The sequence below is a fragment of the Malurus melanocephalus genome, unplaced genomic scaffold (assembly GCF_030028575.1).
Source record: "Malurus melanocephalus ecotype Western Australia unplaced genomic scaffold, MMel_1.1 scaffold_10, whole genome shotgun sequence".
NCBI lineage: Eukaryota > Metazoa > Chordata > Aves > Passeriformes > Maluridae > Malurus > Malurus melanocephalus.
This window is the reverse complement of record NW_026623242.1, coordinates 1,424,379-1,449,146: the sequence shown is the minus strand read 5'-3', so window position 1 is coordinate 1,449,146 and position 24,768 is coordinate 1,424,379. Positions and strand designations below refer to the sequence as shown.

General features: G+C 40.2%; 1 protein-coding gene across 1 annotated transcript in view; it reads left to right on the top strand.

Annotated features, from left to right (window-relative positions):
- The window catches only part of WIF1 (WNT inhibitory factor 1), a 33,231-nt gene that overhangs the window by 3,467 nt on the left and 4,996 nt on the right, over positions 1-24,768 (top strand). The window contains exons 3-7 of the mRNA XM_057377191.1: positions 13,629-13,737; positions 15,860-16,000; positions 19,061-19,156; positions 20,688-20,783; positions 22,118-22,213. Of these exons, the coding sequence (XP_057233174.1) occupies positions 13,629-13,737; positions 15,860-16,000; positions 19,061-19,156; positions 20,688-20,783; positions 22,118-22,213 (538 nt within the window). The remainder of the gene's footprint in view (positions 1-13,628; positions 13,738-15,859; positions 16,001-19,060; positions 19,157-20,687; positions 20,784-22,117; positions 22,214-24,768) is intronic.

Genomic DNA, 24,768 nt, shown 5'->3' with positions numbered 1-24,768 from the left:
TTTTACTGTGTCTACCAGTGGAAGTTACCAAAGATTTCAGTGATAACATTGTCTCTACAACATTTAGGAACTTATGACAGGGATTTAATCTGCAAATCCACAAAACCCAGCATGTATGTTTAACTTCAGTGGAATTCTGACGGCGGTAAAATTGAGCTCACATCTGGGGAAGTACTGGTGGGAGAAAACCATATTAAAAAAAAATAATAAAAAGTTGATTAGTGCACAGGCAGCAAGTTCTCCATGACAGAGCAGCAGCCTGGTCGATTTAATAGAAGGAGGTGAAAAAAATTGAAAAAGCAACTTGAATTTTTTGCTGTGTACCATTCTCTGGTCTGATGCACAGAAATAGTCAATCTGGGCCACAACCTGCCAAAGCTGCTTTCTTTCTTTCAGATACAGGAGAAGTATTTGTGGTCAGATTAATTATTGTAGTGTCTCACTTCCCCCTCCCCACTGTTATGAGTACCCCATAGATCTTCTCCAGTGCATGGTTGAATGCATGTCCATGATGTGACATCTGAAATAAGTCTCAAAGCATTATTGATAACTTCGAGTGAAKAAAAAAAAATGCCCACTTTGTGAGAAAGAGGGAATGTATGTCTTCAGTGCATTTYCTAGAATCATTTCTATATTGTAAAGTGAAGGTCAGGGATGCTGTGTAGGTATCAGCTCCTGGAGGCTGGTTCTGGTCTCAGAAATGTGACCATCAGCCCTGAATAGCACAGTTGAGTTCTCTGAAATTATCTTACATTGYTGAGATGTAGCTGACCATAAATGTTACGTGAAATATCCACCTATGCTAGAAGAAGATTTGTTTCCTTGCCCAGAGGAAAACTAGCAGACCACCACTTTGAGGCATTAGCGGTGCAAAAGGGTGCTCCAGTCAAACATGGCTATTTCCCTGATAAACTGAAATAAACCAAAAAATATTGAATTTCAAAACCTAATTCTGCAAAGGAAACTTTGTTTCAAAGAAACTGCTGTACTTTTTGTGAATATATTATTCATAACCAGTSGTGGTTGCAGTGTAATGATGCGTCTCAACTTAAAAAATGTCTCATATGCAACATTTAGGTGATTTTTCCAATAAAAGTATGGTTCTTCTCATAGTTTGGTCAAGGTGATTGCATCAACTGGCACTCTTGGGATTTTCAGTCGGACCTTCACCGTGCTTTCATGTCCCCAAACAGGGGAAATACTTTGTTTTCTGACCTCTGTACCAAAATTTCCACTTGGAATGTGAAGATGTTTACAGACTGTGAGCATGATTTTTAGACAGGGGATTCTCATATCAAGAGCACAGCTCCAGACCTTTAATATTTAGATTTTGCTCAGCTGTGGTATTTTGCATCTCAGTGTTGTAGACATGCCACCAGGGATCAAAGTAATACTGCAGAGATCCCACTTTCTTAGTAAAGCAGGCATGTGCCAGCCATCTGTTCTATCTGCTGATAGAAAACAGCAGTAAAGTTTCTCAAAGTTTTGCCAAGAAGAAAAGGGGGGATTTATTGCCCAGCAGAGATGAGTTACAAGGCACCTTGTAGTGTAAGCTGCATCTGGTTTCCATAGTAATTTACATGGCATATGTGTAAACTACACAAGTATTCCTTTTACACAGCAGTGTAAACCTGTGTTAAGTAAACTGTTCTTCAAGATTTTAATTGTTTATAACTTCTATAAATAATCCAATACATTTTTAACAAAAAAGAAGCTGAAGTCGTAAAATATTTTCTCTGCTTTTACAGTAGTGGATGCAATATGCAGCATAACTGTTGAAAAGCATTGGAACCAACAAGGACACCCCAGGCTTCAAGACTATATTTTGTGAAAATGTACAGATTTCACTCCCTGTGTTACCAACACTTTTTTTTTTTCTGAAATAGAATATTCAGGCTTTAAGTTTTCAAGAAAATGCGTCTCAAAACCTCTTTTGCTTTGCTTTCCTGTAGGTTTACATTTGTTACATTTGTTACATTTGTTTGTTCTTTTATTTTCCATTTTTTGTACAAATTCCTCTACCTGAAAGATTCTACTCGACTTGTATTAGTCATTTTTACCATGTTGGATTTTTTTGTTCTGCTGGGAGGTTTTTGTTTGCTTGTTCACTTTTTAACTGCTCATTTGTGGCCAAGCTCTTCACTGCATCAAAATGTAGCTCAGAGGTGGTGGAAATGTAACATCCACCTCGCCTGGCTGGCAGGGCTATGCCTGATGCAGCCCAGCCTTCATTAAAGCCTTCAGCACTGTCTCCCACCACATTCCAGCTGGAGAAGCGAGGAAGCGGCATTTGTGTGAGTGAGTGGATTGCTCCAGTTGGAGAGCAGCTGCTGGTGGTGCACCTTAGAGATCAGTAATAGGTGTCACACTCACAGTGAAGCAGCAACCCAAAATCTGCCTCAAAAAACGTGATATAAATCAAGCAGAGACACTGATACTGTTGTACAGAGGTGCTAGGAGGCTTTACCTAGCTATGATATCTGAAATCCACCGTGGTGCAAAGAGTTGGGGTGGATTTTTTTTCCCCAGCCACACAACAAGAAAACTGCTGGGCTTTTTTGCATCTACAATGAAAGTTTGCTTTGTTTTCCAACCAACTGTTGGAGTCCATCTTGTTTAGCCATACAAGGAAAAATGGGTAATTACCTTTGAGCTGCTTCAGCACTTGCTGTCATCATTGYCAAATACTTCAATAAATAGCTTGAAGACCAAACACTGCTTTCAGAACYGGTCCCACAAATCCTCTGAAGTTGTCCCTTTGCCTGGATAAACAGCTAGTTAAACCCAGCTGATCCTAAAGGAAATAAATATGCCTGACATAAAATCTGGCAATCTCCCAGTCTCAGGTTTTGGCCCATCACCAGGCAAAATAAACTCTCRAAACAGCAGCCCACCAATGAGAAGATCTGTCACTGGCTGTGAGTGCTGAAGCACAAAGCAGTAGCAACAACCACAGAGCCAGCCTTTGCAGTGACAGCTGTCCAGAGGAGGAGAGGGCTGGTTCTAGACCATCCTGACCATCGCAGAACAGAGCTTTCAGTACTGTGATTATGAAACTAATTTTTCTCATGGAGAAATCACAACTCGTTGATGAGCAGAAGTTAAGCTCTCCCTACAACGTTTTCTATTTGCCCTCAACTTACAAATGTGGGAATATTGATGTAGCCAGTGGGAATCTGAGACTTTAAACCTCATAGGCAAATAATCAAGTCCACTGAGCACCTTTAGTAGGGAATACAAGTACCAACTTCAACCTGTTGCTTTTAAACTGCAGTAAACACTGCTCTCATTTTGCCAGGTTTGAGTCTTTGCCAGTTCTCTTTCTTGTAGAGATTCTGGGAAATAAATTGAGGTGTTGAAACAGAGTCTATTTGAGTAATCAGGCTGAAACAAAATTGTTTTCCCCTTGTGAAGCCACAGATACATAAAGTTTCTGCAAGCTGCTATGTGGCTGCACTATTCATTGCAGAGGCTATCAGGGATAGCAGACAGGTTGTAGAGCAGAGAACACTGTCAGAGAGGAAGAGGCAAAATACAGCTACCTGGGTCTATAATCACAAGCAACAGATGACATGCATAGCCATGTTAAGAGCTGGGAATTGATTTGACAGCAGGGCATGTTGGCAGTTACCTTGAATGATTTTTTTTTTGCTTGGTGGGTTTTTTGTTTTGTTTTGGTTTGGTTTTTTCCTTTTTTATTTTTGTTTTGTTTTTTTTGTTTTGTTTTGTTTTGTTTGTTTGTACTGGTTTTTCTTTCTTACCTCCTTCCTTCCAGTTTTATGCAGGAACATCTATTCATATTGCACAGGCACGATCTGATTTCTGTATTGGCAAGGGAATGTGGCTGAAAGCTTGCAACCCAACATGTTCATTCCCTCTGATGAGAGCTGTGACATGCTGGTATTACATACAGGGTGGAGCAGCTTATACTGATCCATAAAAGCAAAAAATTATAAGCCTTCATCACATCAAGAACCATGGGTTTCACATTTTTACTTGACATAACAGTAGCTTTCCTTTGACGGCACAAAGTCTGCTCTTTATCCTGCCCATTGACGGAGTTCACATTTGAATTGTATCAATTGTATCAATGTGAATATCCTGCTTAGTTAATGGTCCTTTTTTAGTTCTCTTGCCAAACATTCACAGTAAACTGCATAATTTTTGTAGTATCATGATGCCACTGTTGCTTTCATTCTATGATTCTATTAATTGAAACCTGGCACTAGAATTACCAGATGTAAAACATTTCTATATGCTTAATATATTTATATAATACCTTTATTCATCCAAAAGTAAGGGCTTTCTCATCCTGTAAAATACAATCAAGTGATATAAAATCATTAAATTAATTAGGAAAGACTTAAAAGGATGAGGAAACTGAGAGTTTCCCAGCAGGAGAAAGGGTGACCTGGGGGTATAAAGTTCACAATTTCTGCTAATTCTTGTAGAATCTCTTGCTTTTTCACTTTTTCCRAACCCCTACTACTCCAACAGCAATTTCTGTCTCTGGGTTTATATGTGYGTTCTTGTCCCTGACAGCAAAGACTGAGGTAGGTGCAGTGAGGTCTTTCCCCCTTCYTGATTTAGAGTAGGTGATGGATCATACCTAGGTTCTTCAGCCATTTGTCACTAAAGGCTGGTTTGGGGTATTTAGGGAATCTCCAGCAGCCTATGACTCCAGCAGAAATTAAGGAYTGTCAACATATCTGGAATGTATTGAGTGGCAAAAAGGACAATTTGGTCCCAGTCTGCAAGAGCAGACCGGATTTACTATAGGTGTTCATCAAGGAATAAATTACATCTCTGATTCAAAACTCTTGAATCCCAGATGGGATGGTTATCTTATAGTAGTGTGGATTTTTGCTGTCTTTAGACTACTGCTTGTTTTTCATCACATTCAGGCTTGTGGAGGCCCACACATTCGTGTCTGAGGCTGAACAGTCTCTCTTGCCTTTTCTCTAATAAAAATGAGGTTAGGGTCTCTGCAAAACGTTCTTCTGGGGAACTTTCAGCTGCTGACTGACATATGATAGGTCACGTTATCCAGAATTAAAAAAAAMCACAAAAGAGAAGGATGCAGCTTTCCCAAAATAAACTTCGTGCCTTTCTTAATAGGACTTATTCCTACAAGCGTGTTCAAAAGGTTTGTCTGGAAGCTTAACTTGACTGTGAGTCAAGTCAGCAGAGTCCAGGTATTGTGAAGATGCCTGTGCTGCAGGTAGACTCCACCTGCACCCAGCTGGGGAAAGAAAGGTTGTTCAAGACAGCAGGTAAATCAGATTCTAGCTGGGCTGAACTTTTTTTTGCAAGTGCTGGTCTCTGTCYTTTGAGTGTACAGAAAGTCAAGGATGAGCTGGCTTTAAATTAGATACTTCATTTAAAGGCTGGGAAATACAGYGGACTTTAGCTGAAAACACTGGACTTGTGAGGCTGGTACTGTAATGCAGGGATGAAGTTGTGCTGACCCTGCCTGTGGAAACAGTCCGAAAGACAGAAAAGCTGTTTGTAGAACCTGTTCAGTTTCTCATCAAAAACTGGGAGTAGCACTATACTTCCTTGCTTTACTCAAAAGAGAGGTCCATCTTGCTTTGAATAATTCAGTGTGTAGTTATGGAGGACAGAACTATGTGGAGGCCTGTATAGTACATGGAAATATGACAGCAATACAGGTCCAGTTAGCAGAGTCTTCACTGAGTAGAAAAATCAGTGTGATTTCAGGTACAACAGCAAACACACAAGTTCCTTTTCAGGTGCTCTTATCATACTCCTAGTAGTCAATTTAGTTCTTCTTTCACAGTAGTATCTAGAATTTGGTCAATGACAGCCTGTAAAACAGGAACRAAACTAATCTGATTTTTCACAAAAAACAGAATTAGAAAATCCATGCAGCAGATGTTAAAATAGAGCGTTGTTAAGGAAGTCTTCCCTAATAACTAGTCAAGACAGAGTTGAATTTCTTTTGACTTTCCAACTTTTAAACCCTCATTTTCCTATAAAATAAGGCTAAAACCCAGTATCTGCTGAGCAGTAAATAAAGAAACTCTCAGTCAGAGTTGCTGCAAACTTTCTTTCATGTGGGTACACAAAAGTGGAGGTGTCCCTTTTTGAAACCCTTGAAGGACTCCAGTSTGACAGAAGCTGCTGGGACATTTCATAACTTTCTCAAAAGTTCACTGCTTACATTTTGAGGAGAGATATTTATATTTATCATACAGGAGTGACAGTTAAAGCCAAGATTGAAACACATGGACTCAATAAAAGCCCAATTACGTGACCTTTGCTGTTTGCCACGCTTTTAACTTGTGTAAGTAATTGATTACACTTTCATGAGATCATAATCAGAAGCTTGTTCTTTGGTAATGGTGTGCTAGAGGAGCTTTATCCCCAACTTCAAAGCTATCCTGTGAGGCTTAAGAACAAAGGGTTGGAAGTTTGAAGCAGGGCCAAAATGAATCTGTGTGCATTATCCATGTTTACCACCATTCAAGAGGTGGATTAGCTTATTCTTCGTCTGTGAGCTTTCCTTCATCACATCAGATGAGCCACCATCTCTAAGGTTTACATTTGTGCTTTAAAAACCATTTTGCATAACTAAATATAGYGTCTGTTCAGATCTCCATCATAACTAACCAAATGCTTGTTAGTGCAATCACTTCCCTAATTGTTAAGGTTTTATTGAGAATATTTTACATTCTCTGTGAGGAATTTTCAGGGTAATTATTAATTGTTAATAAATCTATCCAAAGCCTGAAACTGCAAACAGACTAGAATCTAAAGATACACTCCCAGGATCAGCCAACCAACCTATTCACCTACATTTCAAGCTGTRTGGGAAAGAAAATAACCCTGCGGGTTTTTCTCAGTGTGGATAGAGCAACATAGATGTGTTGCATGTGGCAGTGGCAGACCTGCAAAGACTTGTTTTCTTAGGAAGTAACCTGGTGAGACAGTATTTTGTAATCTTTTCTCTAAGAGCAATAATAATTTTCTCCTTTTTTATTAGCTTTGAGAGACTGTGTTTTGAATATCCATGATCATARAATGTCCACCAGAGAGAGCACTAATCTTTTCCTGGGTGACAAAAGAATGAATTAGCCTTTGCTGTGCTGGAACAAGAATTACTTCTCAGGAGAAGAGCCTTTTCCAAGACTCAGGATACCAGAGAAATATGTTTTGTTAAATATTTGAAGATAGCAAAGGCTTGTGTGCATTTTACTTATTTAAAATCTGAACTCTTAATGATGTTTTCCTTTTTGGTATACTGTTTGCTTCTCTCYCCTTCCCCAAAGCAGAATTACCTAATTTTCGTCTGTAAGACATAAGAGAAAACAATTTAAAGGAAACTCATGCACCAGGCCTGGTTCATTCAGAGAAATATCATTCCTTGCTAGGAATTTTCTAGATGTAATTAACTGCATATTTATCAAAATATTCATATTTTCATTAGCAGGGCAATGATGGTCAGGACTGTTYAGTAGGCTTTTATTTGTCCTTCTCTTTATTTGTCCTTCTGTGCCTGCTTTTTCAGCACCATGATGGCGGAGTTAAGCTCTGCTGGTGAACTTGTTCTTTTCTTTTTCACCTCTGCCCCTCTCAAACCCCTCAGCTAGCAAACCCTTCAGCTTCCAGTCTGAGATTGGTTTCAAATAAACCACTTCTAGCAAACCCTTCAGCTTCCAGTCTGAGATTGGTTTCAAATAAACCACTTCAAATGCTAGAGTGCTTCCAGAGCTCAGGGTCTGGTGAGAGAAAACGTTTGCACAAAATGACCGAGTAGCTGCCCTGAKTCCCATGTGTCCTGAGGAGCAGACAACTGCCAGACAATCCTAAATATAATGTCAATCTCTTATGTTGTGACCTCACCAAGCTTCTTGACAGTGATTTTTTCATGTTACTTATCTTTACAGAAATTCTTTCCTCATTATTTGGAGGCAAACCTGATGTATTCTGCAAAGATTTCTATCCATCTTTCCACTGCAAAGCATTCTTGGAAGCCTGTAGGGCTACCTTTCAAAATGTGAGGCTTCTTTTAAGAAGAGCAAACAAGAAATTTCACTTTCCCAATTTCATAAATCATTCTGTTGGAGGACCTGATCTGTCATCCACAGCTGAATGCCACAGGAGACATTAAGCACCAGTTAGTCATCTTCTCTTGGCAAAATCAGAGCGTTTTTATGCCATTCTTCCAAAACCATTAAAACCACAAGTAGTTATTGTTGAAAGTTTCAYACAGGGATGTGCTCCATTGTTAAAAAAGTCTTTCTTCTCATCCAGAGATTTTCTTCAGTCTGCCGCAGTTTCCTTAATGTGAAGAAAGCAGCCATAGAACAGGCTCTGCAGATTTGTGAGCTTTTCATCACAACATTGACTAGTTGCTACTGTCACACAATGTATTGTTCCTTGAGATTGCCCATTTATTTCTCTGAGTTCTAATTTGTGTCCTTTTTTTTTTGAACACCAAATATCTCTATTCCTCCTTTTGTGTGCATCTCTGTTATTTTAACCCTGCTGCTTCAGTCCATTCCCATACTCTGAGCAGCTGACACTGGAAGACAGTCAGGTTATCCTGTCTTCTGTGTAAACTGATTTCCTCAGAGCACATTTCAGTATCACTTCATATTGTTAAGCATGCCTCCCATTTTAGGTCTGCCTCTTGAGACTGACAGCAAGTTTCTGAGTGTCGCACTGAGGTGAGAAAAATGGTTTATCCACACTGGTGAGAAAAATGGTTTATCCACTCTGTGACAGGACCAATTAACAGGTTCTGTGCCTAGCAGAAATACAGGCAGTCTGTAGGCAGACACTTTATTATCTGCCTGTCTAAGGAAGCACCGTTATGCTATTCATTACAGTGGTGTCTAGACTGCACTGCAGTAACAAAATGTTCACATATATGTACATATTCCTACTCTGGCCRGACTCCTTCCACAGCTCTGGATGCACAGTACAGATAATCTCTGTTGGAATTCATCTCACTTTGCTTCATCTTGGAACTTCTCTGACCTAATGCAGTTAATATCTTGGAGAAGCAATGGTCCATGCTGTAAACACCTAACAAACTCATACATTGTCTCACTTTGTGACTTTATTTATGGCATATGCAGCTGTGAGCATCTGCTATGGATAATGCATGGTAGAATCTTCTAGTGTGTGCATAGCCAGAAATGCTCATAGATCTGGGATAAAAAGAAACTTCTTTGATGTGTTTCTTTCTTTAAATGTAGAAAGTTGGCATTAGGGTATATTTGTCATTTAATTGATAACAGAACATTCAGCACTGCTCTTGTTGAAATAACAAGAAGAAAGTATAGTTAATTTCTTGCATCTACTTCCAAAGCTAACATACATTGGCTTTTTAATTAGAAAGGGTGCAGATTTCATTAGGTTATTGAACCGTGTCATACAACAGYTCAAGCTACTCTGCTTTGCTTTAGGTAGTACAATTACTTCTCATCCTATGTCTGTCACGTAAAATGAAGAAAACATAAAGCATCTTATTATGAATTCTTTGATTAAATATGAAACAAAAAACAGACAAAAACAACATGGCATCTGAATGATAACAGAACTTCAGTGCAGTAGATCTTGAACCACGGAATGGAGATCTGTAGGAATTTTAACTGTATATCATTTAAAACCAAACTGCCGACAGATGTTTGCTACAATACTTGTTAGAGGGCTTCATTATTTTTATAACCTTTTAAATTCCTCTGATTTATAGAAAACAGCCATTCAAAGTCCATAAAAGTTAATCCCAACCAAGGAATTATTTGCCTAAAGTGAAATTTCCTCCCTCTGCTGAGGGTTTTACCCACATGGGGAACTGTTAAAGGGCAGCTGCTTGAGGCTACCTGCTGCCTGAAAACACCAACTCCCCTGACTGTTCACACAAGGTCTTCAGGGGTCCTTGCCTCAGTTTCTGAGGATCTCAGACAAAGGCTTTCACAAAGGTAAAGAATATTCTTCCTTGGGTTGTTCCTGAAGTCAAGCCAGAAGTCCTTTGTCCATGCAAAGTGTGCAGTTGTCAGTGATCWGCAATTTAATTCAAATCCCATTTTCTTCACCACCTTTGAAAACACTGTTCCTCTAAGATTTAGCTTCACTACCAAATTTAGACCTTCACATACCAGAGAGCTCATAGGCTGGCTTAAACAAAACAAACAAAAAACMCCACAAAAAGCATGAGAATGCCTTTATAATGGAAAAGAGATTACAGGTTATGGATTTTTTTTTCCCTTTATCTCCCAACAATAACCAAGGAAATTTCGTTTCGCTGCCAGGTCGTTCCCAATGACCACTTACAGCATAAATTATGGTAGTCAGTAGACAATATTTTAATTGCGCAGACCTGTATCTTCAATTAACCATCATCACTAAATTTCATGGTAGGCTGGAGCATGGTAAATATTTGCTGAGAGCATGTTGTTTGCTTTTCAGTCATGATGATTAATGCAAGTTAATTGGCAATCAACTCCAATTACAGGAGGACAATACTGGAGATTCAGTGTAGGGTTTGTGTCAAGACAGATTTTTTTCCAAATAGATCGGACTTATGGCAGTCAAATCATGTTTCAGACTCACAGATTTGAAGAGTTAAACTATTCTGCCTCACTGTGTAGCCTCTTTAGACCGTGATTTTTGTATATATTTTCTATGTCAAAATTTAACCGACTGAACCCAACATACACGATTTGCAAGCATACTCTGCAGCAAATGACTATGGAGTTATGCTAGCTGGATCTACCTGAGGTGTTTCAGCTCTTAGATACTATCAAGAAGCTTAGTTTTTGTCAACTCAGCAGATGTACAAACGTTTGCAGAGAAATGGTGAGAGCAGTTATCTCTCCCCAGTGCAAAATGTGGCTTTCCTGCTGAGCAGCCTGTTGCTTGTGCAATGTCTCTTCCCATCTTTTTAGCATCAGAACTTGCTCCTGCCTCAGGCACCAACCGCTGCTTCGCCTCTACCYTGATTCCTTGAACAGCAGCAAGTACTGTGGCTCATGCAGCAATGGGTCCCTTTCCCCACAGGGRACTTTCTTTTTGTCTTTATCCTTAGGCTCTAGAAAATTGACTCTTGAAAATGAGATTCCAGTCCTTTTCCTACAAATCAGGAATCTGGCTCACAAGCTGACCTTYTACAATAGTGTGTCTGGGATGGAAATATGGGAGTGGAGCTATTTGGTCTAGTTACCAGTTGTTGTTTACTAGAATAGTAAGAACATAATGTTTTAATATCCCAGGTCATAACTCATTATGACCTGGTTCAGATACAGCCAAACATCAAAGCTAACCAATGAGAAACAGACAGTGGAGCATTGACTCACTGCACTATTCTATAGATGTGTGGAGACATATAATTATTTTTCTGAACCAAAGYTTTATTTGAAAACAAAAATGTTCACAATCTGACTTTATGGCTTGTTTTCATATTTTGGCRTGGTATATTGTATTGGAAAAAATGTCTTTAATTACAAGCAGCATTTTGAACATTACTCCAGACTTCATTTTTCATCTCTGGTTTTACTGCTTCTCTCCATGTCCTCTCTCCCTCACACATTTACTCCATGTGTTTAAGCCCCACTTAAAACTTTTCATTGTTTTCTGCCCTATTGTTTYGCAAGTCCTCCTCTGAGGTCTCTGTGCCCTCAACACCCTCTGAAGATGGTCCATGTAGAGTGTAGCCCCTCATGCTGTCTCCTCTCAGTTCTGGGGTCTCCTTCCTGCCCCTACAGAGCAAGTGGATGTTCTGCCAGGGCTGATCAGGAATTTCGTAACAACCTTTCTACCCAGATCAAAAGCGCTTTTCTGGTGTCAACAGGAGCTAAAGGGAGATGGCCTCTCACAGACAGAGCACGGAATCACAGAAGGGATGAAGCTGATCTGAGACCAAGCAGTCTGACCCAAGATGATTGGTCCACCCCTCTGTTCAGGCAGGGTCACCTGGAGCCACTTGCCCAGGACTGTGTTGAGTTGGGTTTTGAGCATCTTCACAGAGGGAGGCTTTACCTGCCTCTCTGGACAACCCGTGCCAGTGCCCAGTCACCCACACAGTAAAAGGGTGCTTTCTGTTTCCAACAGAGTTTTCTGTATTGTGCCTATTGCCTCCTGTCATGTCGATAGTCACCACTGAGCAGAGCCTGGGTGCATCTTCTTTATATCCTCCTATGAACTGTTCATACACATGGATTAGATCCCCCATCAGCCTTCTCCAGGCTSAATACCCCCAGCTCTTTCAGCCTCTCCCTGTAGGTCAGACACTCCTGACCCTTGATCATCTTTGTGGCCCTTCACTGGCCTCACTCCAGTAAATCCATGTCCTTCTTGTAATGAGGAGCCAGGATATTGCAGGAGAAAAAGGACAGTGTTCTGGCTAAGGACACAGACAGACATCTTGTAGACATAAACTAGGCACCACTTTTCAGCCCAATTTTGGCTTTAATCTCTCTTTGCTGCACTGTTTTATCTAAGAAGTAGACAGAACAGTMCTACTAGTGTCAGTGAGTAGATGGAAATACATTTTTGCCAGTGCCCATGCTAAGGTCTCAAACACTTGTTTGAGATAAGTAGATAGAATTACCTGTAATCCTTTGTGTGCTTCATGGTAAATGAGATGCCACAGTTTAGCATAAAAGTTTCATTTCCACTTGCTGTGCACACCAGCAATTGTGCCATTGATAGCAGTGGAAGCTCTAGTGACTGGCCAAGGTGCATACATCTCCAGTGTACCTGGTGCGTACGGCCACACTGCAGACAAAGGATGTCACTTGGCATCAAAGGTGAAGAGATCTTGAGCAGATGACTCAACAGAGAGGCCARGCTCCTGTGGACAAAAGTACCAAAGTCTAGAATCTCTGCCACAATGCAGGTGCTTATCAGGGGTAGGATTAAGGTAGTGGAAAGTACTTTTTAGATCATGCCAACATTTTCTAGTGGTCGCCAAAAMTAATCATTTATGTTGCAGTTAATGCATGACAAGAAGCTCTTGGCAGAGCTCTCAGCTCCACTCTTGGGACAACATAATGAGCTGGGGTTGAACAAGGCAGTGCCAGAGCTGTGAGCAAGATGTGTGTCCTGGTGTGGCAATCCAGCAATGTGGCTGCTCGCCACCCCGCACTGTTTGCCCAAGGCAATGCGCTGTGCACATCAACCAAGAGCGAGCCTGGACAATCTCGTGCCACAGCTGTAGTGCCTGTGCCCTTCAAACTGCACTCGTGCTACAGGCAGGCCATTCAGGCTCACCAGTCAGTTCAAGAAGATTCTGCCCCAAAAACAGCTCTAAGAATTAACTTAATGTTCATATCCTTCTGTTGTCTGCCAGACAGTGCGGGTTCTAAAAAAGTATTTTCTCCATTGTCCATTTTTACATTGTCCACTGTATGCATGCYGGTTTTCTTGCCAATATGCTGCATCCTGATTACTGTATGGTCACTTGCAATCTCTGAAATAAGAGGAAATTATCTGAAAATTATGTTTAGATGAAGRAGCACTCACGGAAATTACAGAAACAAATCTGGTGAATGATGTAATGAAAAGTAGTATTTTTCTGCTGTAGTTTATGTGCTCAATAGTTTGCTTCTATGAATACAATTATAATAAATGTAGATTTTTCATTTATTTTACCATAGGCTGAGTACTACTATGAGTTCCTGTCTTTGCACTCTTTGGATAAAGGCATAATGGCTGATCCAACTATAAATATTCCCCTGCTTGGAACAGTTCCTCATAAAGCATCAGGTTTGTACTGTTCGTATTATAAATTTTGTTCCTGTGAAAAATGTTCTACAGCCAGTAAAGTCTAAATACTTTATTATGAATTGTAGTTCTGAAGTTTATTGCCCAAAGAAATGCTTCCACAGTGCTTGGCACTGAACAGTTTGTAAGTGCCTTGTCTGAGTACAGCAGCATATTTTATCTGAGCCAAGTCACATGAAGCTTTTACGTGCAGATAAATCTGCAGAAAGTTGTGCAAAATCGTTGCATAAAATTCATGAATGCTATTACTTAARTTGTGCAACTTTTGGAAAACAAATTCTTTGATCACTATTGGAATAGTTACCAAATTATTCTGTTTCTCAGCGATTGCAGCTTATGGATGTTTTGCTTTCATTTGRGGTCATCAGGCATTCAGCTCAAAGACACAAGCTCTAGTTTAGGATGTTATCATTTATCCCTTAGTTGTGCATTCTTAGTCCTTTACTGGAATTTACAGCTCCACAGCAGTGGCTGAGCCCAAGCCAATGCAAGTGCTCCAGAAGCACCGTGGTGCGTAGTGAGCTGGGTGGAGTGAAAAAGCTTTCCAAGAAAGATTGTTGAATCCACTTAGCTCTGAAGTGGATGAATAACAGTTTATGTGATCCTTTTCAGGGTTCATACATGGTAGCCTCTGGTAGAGAGGCAGAAATACATGTCTTGATGACAGTAGTGTCTTAGTGATCATGGTTTACTAAATTGCCTTTTCCARCCTATGGAGATAAATGTGGGAAAGAAATAAATAATGAAACAGGAGGATTGGACTGCAGATGGAGCACTGGTATAYAAGTTTTCATTTTTGATGAGTCTTTTTTCCTTGTTTCTTTTTCAGTGGATAAGTTCTGAAAGTTTGTGTACAACATTCTCAATTTTCAGCTTGCAGTAGATAGGCATTGAAGTAGTGTTTCAATACATCTTTTTGCCATGATACCTGGATTTTAGCATTAGGGATTGGTCTTTGCATTTTATGTGGATTGAAGGAGTGGTATTGAAAATAGATTTAGGTAAAAGAGGCTACGATATCTGTAACGCAATTGCTGCAGTTGAATTGGTTGGAAGTCAAATAAATGTCAAATACAGACATTTAAAACCAACCTAAAAGTCATAAAGGCCAAGTTCTTGTTGAACATTATTTCCATCTCCATATAAAGCAGGTGAAATACATGAGAAACTCTGCACTCAGCACTCTCTAAAATCAGCTATCTTCTTTAATTTTTAGCTATCTAGAAGGGCTAGAAAAGATAGCTAGAAAATTAYCCCCTTCTGACTGTGTTTAGGAACGCTTAATCCACAAGTGCAGGGAGGCCAGAGATGAGATCTCATAGTTGCAGCAGGTCTGTTAACCATCATGCTGGGAGGTCTTATTAAAGGAAAAGGACTTACCCTGTTGGCAGCAGTGGTAGCTCAGTTCCAGRACTAATATGGGCATGTCCATGGTGTTCCCTTACATGGATCATGTGCAAGGCACCACRGCACTTGGGTGCTTATATAAGCAATGTTTAAGTCCTGTTTGGCATTCCAGTGCTCCGGTGTTCAGCCGCAATTGATAATCAATACCTGCACAGTATTGGACCATGTACACTGGTAGTGCAGAGACACCATTATGGKGGGTTTTTTACACTGCCTGCTAGCTGGCCAAAATTGTAATATCCAAATYGGAAAAAACTTACCTAAAGTAACTTTTTTCCCCAAAATACATTTTTCCAGAAGTCATATGAGAGCATGGAAATTTTAGACTCAGAGGTGAGAAGTTCAACTCAGAAAATTAAAAGTAGGCTTCCAGCTTGTTTCGATGTCTCTACAGATACCTCCACATCTGCAAGAAAATTTCCTCATCTGCAAGAAAAGTATGGTTGTGTCAAGATTGCTGTCTGTGCTGTAGACAGTTCAGCAAATGAGCACAAGCTCTTCTCCTGTGCTGTGGTACTTCTAACCCCAGAGCCCCCTCTGAATAAAGTGATATTTGTGTCTCTGTGTTACAAGTTTTCACCAATGGAATTCCTCTAAAGCTTAAATACAATTATATATTTTTTTCTTTTAGTATTTCAATGTATGCTTTTATATGTACATGTAAATATAAACATAATTGTTATTATTATTCTTTTAGTTGTTCAGATTGGATTTCCTTGCCTTGGAAAACAAGATGGGGTTGCTGCATTTGAAGTGAACGTGATCATAATGAATTCAGAGGGCAATATTATTCTCCAGACCCCTCAGAACGCCATCTTCTTTAAAACCTGTCAGCAAGGTAACGCTGAAGAGAACRTGCTGGAATGCTGTTAGACTAGGTCACCTAATTTAGGGATAAGAGCTAGAGAGGAGGGAAATAAAGCAGTCACACAATGTATGGCAATCATGGTGRATTCCAGGCTTTCAGCATCTGTGTGCAATTGCTGATCATTCACTACATATTTACTGACCCTTTTCTTACTGAACTCCCCTCGCACACTGGGTTGGAGACATTTCTTCCTCCTCCTGTTCACTGCTCATCACATTAAGGACATTGATAGAGATGTGTCATATGAAAAACCCAAGTTAGCAAATGGTTTGAGGTGCTTGGAGGGGAGCTAGTTCTGTAAAGCAGGATGAGGTTAATGTTTCCAGAAATGGCACAGCATCTGGGGTCCTGACCTTCTGGGAACTGTAGTGGGGACATTGGTATCAATTAATGCTGTCAGTGCCTTAGTTCCGACTTAGTGCCTTTAGTTCCTTAAATCTCAAACTTGCACGTGCACACTGAATACAAAAATCTTAATCAGAAAATCTCTGCAAAACTTGGCTTGCCTTGTCTGTAGCTGAGGTGCAGCCTCTTGCTTTTGATACAGGTGGGATGTGGAAGTTGGTGTTCAGTACTTCCAGCAATCAAGCAGTAAGCACACAGAGGACATGCTGGTAGAAAAAGAGCAGCATGAAGTTACTGCAGTGTTTGCTTGGAAAGGAGAGCACTTCTGCAATCAACCGATCTATGAACCATAAACACTATGTAATAACGACTTTCTTGATTAATTTGATACACCACAAACAACTATAATTATCACTTTAAGCTGAGGCTATGGAAATTAAAAAATCAGTGTCTGAGATAAGATAGTTATCCCATATCATCTGCTATTGTATCAAATGAACCCATGACAGGGCTGATGTACAAACATTTTTTTAATTCTCCTATAAAATCTTCGTCCACATTTTCTTCTCTGCACTGTTTTCTCTGAAATAATTGGCTGTAGTGTGGCTTCAAAAAGCGAGCAGTGGGAGCAGGAGCTGTTTATTCTTTGAAACCTCACTATGCCTAAATAGCAAAGCTGCATGTCTCCTTTGAAGCCTTGCTGCTGCCAATTAGCCCAGGGAAAGTGGAGGAGGGGGAGAAGAAGTGGGCAGAGAAACAAGAAGAAAAATGGAGGCTTAAAGGRCACAAAATCAGTCAGATCTCATATTTGAAGTCGTGTGTCTGGTGTAAATACAGCACAATTTTTTTCCCTATCTTTTTGTTTTCAGTTCAGTTCAAAGATACTGAACTTAATAAACTTTGGAAATAGCATTGGGTTATTCTAATAGGGACAGCAGAGTTACAGGTCTACATTATGGAAAACATTGGCTTAAAGAGGAAGGGCTCCAAATTCCATTTAGTAGTAGAGTTCATCCAATTTATCATTTCTGTGTTATTATTTGTTGTTACCATTTTTATATGAGTTGTAATATCTAACAGTTTAGCAGTATTGCATCATATGATCTCTCAAGAAACCTGGGGTTAATTATTGTCCCAGTCCTTTGCTCCTGGAGCCAGCTGAGAGACACAGGGAAGATTTTCCAAACTCTAGAGACATGCAGAAGAAGAATTTTCTCCTGTCATTTCTTCCAACCCAAACTGGAATAAGTCCCATTCCTGCCCTGGGTCTGGTAAGATGGACACTGCAGCATTTTGGGACAGATGCTGAGAAGGATCAGAAGGATTTAACGGTTGGTGTTAGAGTAGGGGTGAGTTTCCTTCCTCTGAAAGACATTATAGATGGTGAAGAGCTCCAGTTTCTCCTGTTAGGGCCCTAGTCACTGTTTCCAGTTATTGTTGGCCATACAGAAAGGCCCTGGCAGAAGAAGTGAGGGGAGCAAGGGAGCAATTTTGTGGATGAGAGGATTTGTTGTGGCTAAGAGGTGGTCACAAAGAAAAAACGTATGTTTTCCTATTTTTCTGCTTGAAATGGTATGTATTTAGGCATGCATTTTTTGGTAATGAATAGCAGCTCTGCATTTGGGTACCAAGAGAGAAGCATTTCCAGAAAGAGTCCTAGAGTACAGTGTTAGAACACAGCAGGACCAAAAACTCTTTACTACTATTACTGTGGCTGCAAACAACTTCACTTTTAAGGCATATCATTTTACCTCAGAGATTTTGAACCTTCTCTCTCCAAAYGTCACATGACAGAGCATCAAGGGGAGGAGGTTGTGCCTACCACTGATCCCTAGTGATGTTAAGTTTTTCTAATGGGAGTAGGCAGCCGCTCCTGCCTGTCTTATTCTCTGTGAGAGATCTGGGAAGGTATTTTTGAATAATTGTTTTTCTACCCAGCAGCCCTTTTTGATGGCATTTCATAGGGTTTGATTTAGTTTGCTTTCTTGTTTGATGGACTCTGGTGTTTTGAGGATGGTGGTGGCACCCGGAGTATCTCTCATTCTTGTATAATCATGGCAGGATTGCCTAATGCTTTTACGTATTTGATCAATAATTGAGATAAGAATGAGAGTTGATGATGGTATAGGACCGTTGTGCAGGAGTGCTTTCATCTTCCTGTCTGGCCTTGATTCATTTAKCCTTGAAGCTCACTCTTGCATATGAACACAGATTTCATCAGTGTCACCTCAGTGGTAACAGAYGTGGTAATTAATGCAGTGCAAGTTGCAGTGATGTCTGCTTCAGACTGCAGAGATTGGAACTGGTCTTACACCCTGAGGGCAGGTTTAACCAGCCATGCAAGTTCTGCTCTGGGGTGTCTGCTCATTTCCACACAAAAAAGAAAGWTCTGGATTGAGCAGAACATCCACATTGCTCCTGCACTTATAAAGCAGCAGAGCAATGAAAATGCGTCAGCAAGCACATCACACGTGAAACATGTGGTGGAACCTCTGTTTGTAGACTACTAAAAGAGAATGAATTTATCTTGAAGAAATCTTCGCTGAATTTTCATTTTTTCAATGTTTGTCTGCCAGCAGATATTCTTACTGGTTGTGTCAAGGAAATATAATAATCCTACTGAGAGCTGGCTGGCAGCTGAAGTATATAAAATTTTAATTAAGATTGTCGTTATATTTTATGAAGCGGAATGTCCAGGAGGATGCAGAAATGGAGGGGTTTGCAACGAAAGACATGTCTGTGAATGTCCTGATGGATTTTATGGGCCTCATTGTGAAAAAGGTAATTTCATAAAAAATCTCAACTGTCTTCTTTACTGTGATCTCAAGAAAATTGTATCTCCTGCACTGTAGACTCTTGTAAAATTAAGAATGGCCTGTTCTGACAATTTCTTGTATTTTGAGTTCAAACATGTAAGAGTTATTGTCATCCATGGTCTAAAGGAAAAACAAATTGCTTACATGAAAAATATTTTCTCTCTCACAGATTGCTTTTAACAAAAACTGATGCAATAGTTAAGTGATCCTTAATCACAGGGAATCCATCTGGCRAGAAGATTAAATAAAATTCTTCTACTAATGAGGACTAGCTGGGAAACAAAGCACAGTGCTTTAGTTGCTCTACGTTTGTTTATTTGGAGATAAGATCAGATTTGTAAGCAGGCTGAAAACAAAGATGAGAAGATGAAGGGAAGATTCTCTTTATCTTCCATTAGTGGACAATAGCCCAGACCAACATTTCCAGGAGTGAAGGACCAGGAAATTGGTGTGACTTGGCAAGGAAACTGGATCTTCTTTCTATCCCTCCCTTCCTCTTCCCAGGGTGGTGACCGGAGGTGCCCATCCCCATAGGCATCCTGCTCCAATAAAATAATTCAAAAATGTTAAGTACAAAGGATCAAAGACTGTTCTCTGGCCTGGGGGGCAGCTGGCACAGCTTACATTCATATGTTTAACAAACTSTCACCTTCCAACAATCCCATTACAAACTCACTCCTGGGAGGAGCCTGTGGTCACTACTCATCCCAGGACCATGGCCAGGAGGGTTTGCTGGTCAGCCAGGACAAAGCTGGGCCACCAACAATTTCACAAGATGATTTCACAAGGCTGTTTGGCCCCATGCCTGGKTGCTGTTTAACTCCCTAGCATGGACCCAACCTCACTGCATGTACCAATTGTGGGCAACCACAAAGTGCAGCATTACCCCCTAACATGCCTCCCTCAAGAGGGGAGGCCACAAGGCAGAGAGGTCTTGGAAGAGCACAGGGGCTTCAGAGAAGATGCATTGGGAGCATGGAGGACAGTTCAGCTGTGCAGCAGGCTTTCCTAGCCAAAATTATGTAGCCATGCTTATACACAGGTATGCAGGAGAAAGAAAGGTTCATTGTAAAGCCTGCCTGGGAACCCCACTGAGCTACTGACCCCTCTGAGATAGACCTGCCTTTGCAGCTGAGGAACTTGAATACAGTTATAGAGAGAACTTGTCTGGGGGATTTTAAATATCCACAGTGTGTAGGTGTATGTGGGTATTTTGCTYTCCCCTATCTGCTTTTAAACTGTACAAAAGGCAATTTCTGCTTGCATATGGAATCAGATTTGAACTTAATTTATCCTTAATTCAATTTTTAGTAGCACTGTACAGAAATCGCCAGATAGAAACCAAAGATATAATAGATTTAACCCCTTACCAGAGGCACTTTGCAGAGGTGTCTTAGAACAGCCAGCAGAAGGAAAAGTAACTTAGGGAGTCAGTGAGTTTAAACACCTGTTACTATCACCCCAGCAATGCTTTTTCTGCTCTTCCCACTCCTCAGCCCTCTGTGTTCCTCGCTGCATGAACGGCGGTCTCTGCATTACACCCGGACTCTGCATCTGCCCCCCAGGCTTCTACGGCATCAACTGTGACAAAGGTAAACGCCAGCTAAAACCCTCAGGCTCTGCAGCCAGATATCTCTATTCACCTTTGGCAGTTTCCCTCTAGGAGAGCATTTTGGAAAGTCAGGCAAGCTCTAAGTAAATGAGTTTCAAACAATATGTGATTCTTAAAATAAATGCTGTAGCCCAGCCTGGCAGCCGCTGGAAGAATGCAGGGATTTGCAGACATCCATATACCCCAGCTCTGTGAAGGGTAGTTTAATCACTTCAGCTGATCCACTGAAAGCTGTGGAACTTACCACAAAAATCACTATATTTCTGGGTGGGGAAAAAAATTACCAAAAAATAAATCTGTATTTGAGCTCTAGTTTCCTGTAGTAAAATGAATTTGTACATTAATTAGTACATTAATGTACTGCATCTGGATGCATTAAAAAAAAAAAAAAAAAAGTTCATTTTTTTGCTGCTGCATTGTGGCTCATGAAGAGTAAAAATGAGCAATCAGTTGTTCAGAACAGTAATTTGGAACAGTCTAAGCTACCATATAGAAAAAAAACCAAGCAGTTTCCTGCAGAAATACAACTGAGCTGCTCATGGCAGAACAGAACGTCATGCTGCATTTGTAGCTGCAGGTCTATATGAAGTAAAGACTGAATGCAAAAGGTCCTAGAGGACTTTTCAGAAAAATAATGGGAACCTTCCTATTAGTATGCACAAGCTATTGGTGTCCGTGCCCTCGTGTCTTGTGTCTAGTCTTTGAGCAGACTTTTACCACATTCAGAAAACACTTCAAATCCACATTTTAATTAAATRCTCCTTGTGTCTTGAAGGATTAATGTGAATCCCAGCTGTTGGTGAAAAGTCACATTTACCACAATGTAAGAGATTTGGCAGCTGAAAGAGCATTTGCATCTATGTTACCACACAGATAAACTCATAAAGGTTTTTTCTTAGTCAAAGCATTATGTAAGAACTCTAGTGAAGTATCCTCTTGTAGAAGTAGCTTCCAGTCCTAGGTTGCGTTCCTTTCATCAGATGCTSTCAGTTTCAATAGCAGTAGTGCCTTAATCCTTCAATGAGCTGTATGTGTGGGGCTTGGTAAAGATGTAGCAGCCTGTCCTCAGGCAGCTCACTGCTGTATTGTTCACTTGTCACATTCTGTATTGCCTTGTGTGTGCGCCTGTGTAAAGCATTATGTAGGAATAACTGTGTTTCAGTCTTACTTTGTAAACCAGATGAAAAGAGGTTAATCCTGCTTTTACAACCTACTTAATGTTTATTTATGATAAGCAGCAGAGACCATCAAGTCCAAGTCAGGCCTAGTTCGTATTAATGACTTAGTTTATTCCTCTTTTATTTTTTGTTTCAGCAAACTGTACMACCACCTGTTTCAATGGAGGGACATGTTTCTATCTGGGAAAATGCATTTGTCCTTCAGGCTATGAAGGAGACCAGTGTGAAATTAGTGAGTAGCAACTCTGTGTGCTTGCTTCCATTCATGTAAACTTCTTGTAGCGTCAATGCTTGAATGATGACATGTGACCTGTCTCTGCTGGGCTCACAGCGAGGTTCTCACACAGSAGTTTGGGACCCTCAGAGTCAGATGAAACATGCCTCCAAACGGGTTTCCTACTTAGAAGTTTGATTTTTTGCTGGACTGTCCTACCCCCTGCCCTGTTCTGTTTTCACTAGTAACTACCAGATTTGATAATAATCCTTAAGCCGTAAGTATGCAAGCAATAACCTGTGGCAGACAGATTGSTGCCACACCAAGCCCATGGGGGGCATCTATTTTCAAACATTATGGCACATCACCCTTGGGCATGGCAGATTAGGTTTGAGCCCACACCTTGGAAAGGGCTACTATAATTTGGGAATTTGGGGCAATAAGGAGACCGAACTGTAAGAGCTGCGAGCTCTCATGTGGCATATAAAGTTATATTCACAAGGTAACTTGAGAATGTACAACTCCATCTCATTCTTCCTGGACTTGCTGTACATAATACTGTTGACATTCCCCAGCACCTTCAGAGGAGCATGGAGAGCAGTATTTGGCCTAGGATAYGTAAATACTGTTTTTTTAATATGCATCAGTAGAAACAAGCTGTTCTCACAATTAGGAAATTTTTATCATTTTGAAACATATGGAAATAAACTCTTAACTTGCTGTCAGTACACAACAATAAGTGAATTGCTGTGCAAAGAAAAAAATACAGATAGAGTACAACCTAGATTTGGTTAATATTTACATGTAGATTAACAGTAGGTGCATGTAAATGTTCCTCCATATCTCTATGCATTACAAGACATTTTGCAACTCCTTTTTACATCATAAAAAATGTAGGGAAAAAGAATCAGCAAAGCTTTWTTGGTTTTAAGTCAATAAAGATTGCCCACTGATATAAATTCAGATCATACTCCACAAGAACAACAGTATGGGTTTTCATTGGATTTACCATTGCTTACMTCTAGTTCAGATTTGACTTTTTGGCAGAACCCTATTCCTTCAGTCCCCAAAAAGTCAACTTTTTGACAGTTGACATTTTTCAGATGAAGATTGAAGTTTGATTCAAAGAGAGGAGCATGTATTTTATGTTGATGGTGGTTTTTTGAGGAGAATTGTCGGAAGTTTTATTACAACGTGTATAATTAAGGGCAATCTATTTAATTGATCTGTTTGAGGAGCTGAAGCTCAGTGTTGTCTGCTGCTGCTTGGGATAAGAGCAACTGCTTTGACTTCCTGGAAAGGCTTACCTGTGAAACACATTAAAACACCAGCAGTAACCTTGTTGCTGTACAAAAGAAAGAAAAACAAATTCAGGATCACCATATGTTAACACCTAAACGGAGACCATGTCAATGGGAGCAAGGAAAGTTATTCACTTACTCTGGCTCTTGTAAAGCTGGAACTGCAATTGTTAGACTGTGATTGACAGCTGTCATCACCTCTGGGCACTGCACCAGCACAACAGAGGAAAATTGCAAAAAATCTAAGATGAGGCTTAGAAACTCCAGAGCAGAAACATAACTCAGCCCATTTTCTTAGATCCAGGGCCAGCTACATTCAGCCATGGGATTCTTAAAGTAATGAGGGGAGAAAACCTTTCAACAGGCAGAAAGCCATATTTTGTAAATTGCAAGATTTTGTTGTTTTGTTGGGGTTTTTTAACAGAGTGTATAGGTTTTCAGTGCTTGTGTAATAATTGAATCCCTCTGTAAGACTCCTGGGAAGCGTACTGGGCCCAATCTACAACACTAACAAGCATTCGTAGTCTTCCAGATTTTTTTCTGCTTATAGGTATGCCTTGTCTCTAATTAGTGTTTCACTTTGAGTCTAGAGAGCTTTATTTTGCTTTGGATTCCTCCCCTATTTGTCACCAGCTATTTTATTGCTTTTCTCAGACAATARCTGAGAGAGTTATTACTCTTTTCTTCATTCTGTGACAATAGCTTAGTCCAAAGTTAATTTGAGCTGTGGTGAATCAAATGCCAAGTTGCCTGTTGCAACTTGGTGGAAGTGGTGTCATATCTCTTGACCCATATCCTTTAGATATGGATTTACTTAAAGAACTAGGAAAATTCAGGGATTTCTTATGCATTGCTCCTTCCAGTCATTAATTRCTTGGGATGCAAATATTTGCAAATTAGAATGCCTATAGTTTCCCTCCCCAGAGGCTCCTGGAGAGAAATTGTGTTTTTACAGAAACTCTCCTTAGCACAGTTTGTTCCATCAACTCCTTATGAATCTTGTTTCAAGGCTATTAAAACAATTGTGTACAGTAGAAACGAGTGTTTCCTTTATATTGGCAATACACACGTGTATCACAGAGGTCTGCAGGGATTGAGGGCTGAGCAGGCGCTCCCTGGGATGCAGAGCTCCCAAGAGGACYGTCTATGATCATGAAATGAAGTTTTCAGCACAGCAAGCCAGTGTTGATGCCTAAATTATCACATGCAGGCCTCATTTAATACCTTTCTTAACAAAAAAAAACCCCAACAAAACAAAACAAAACACCAACA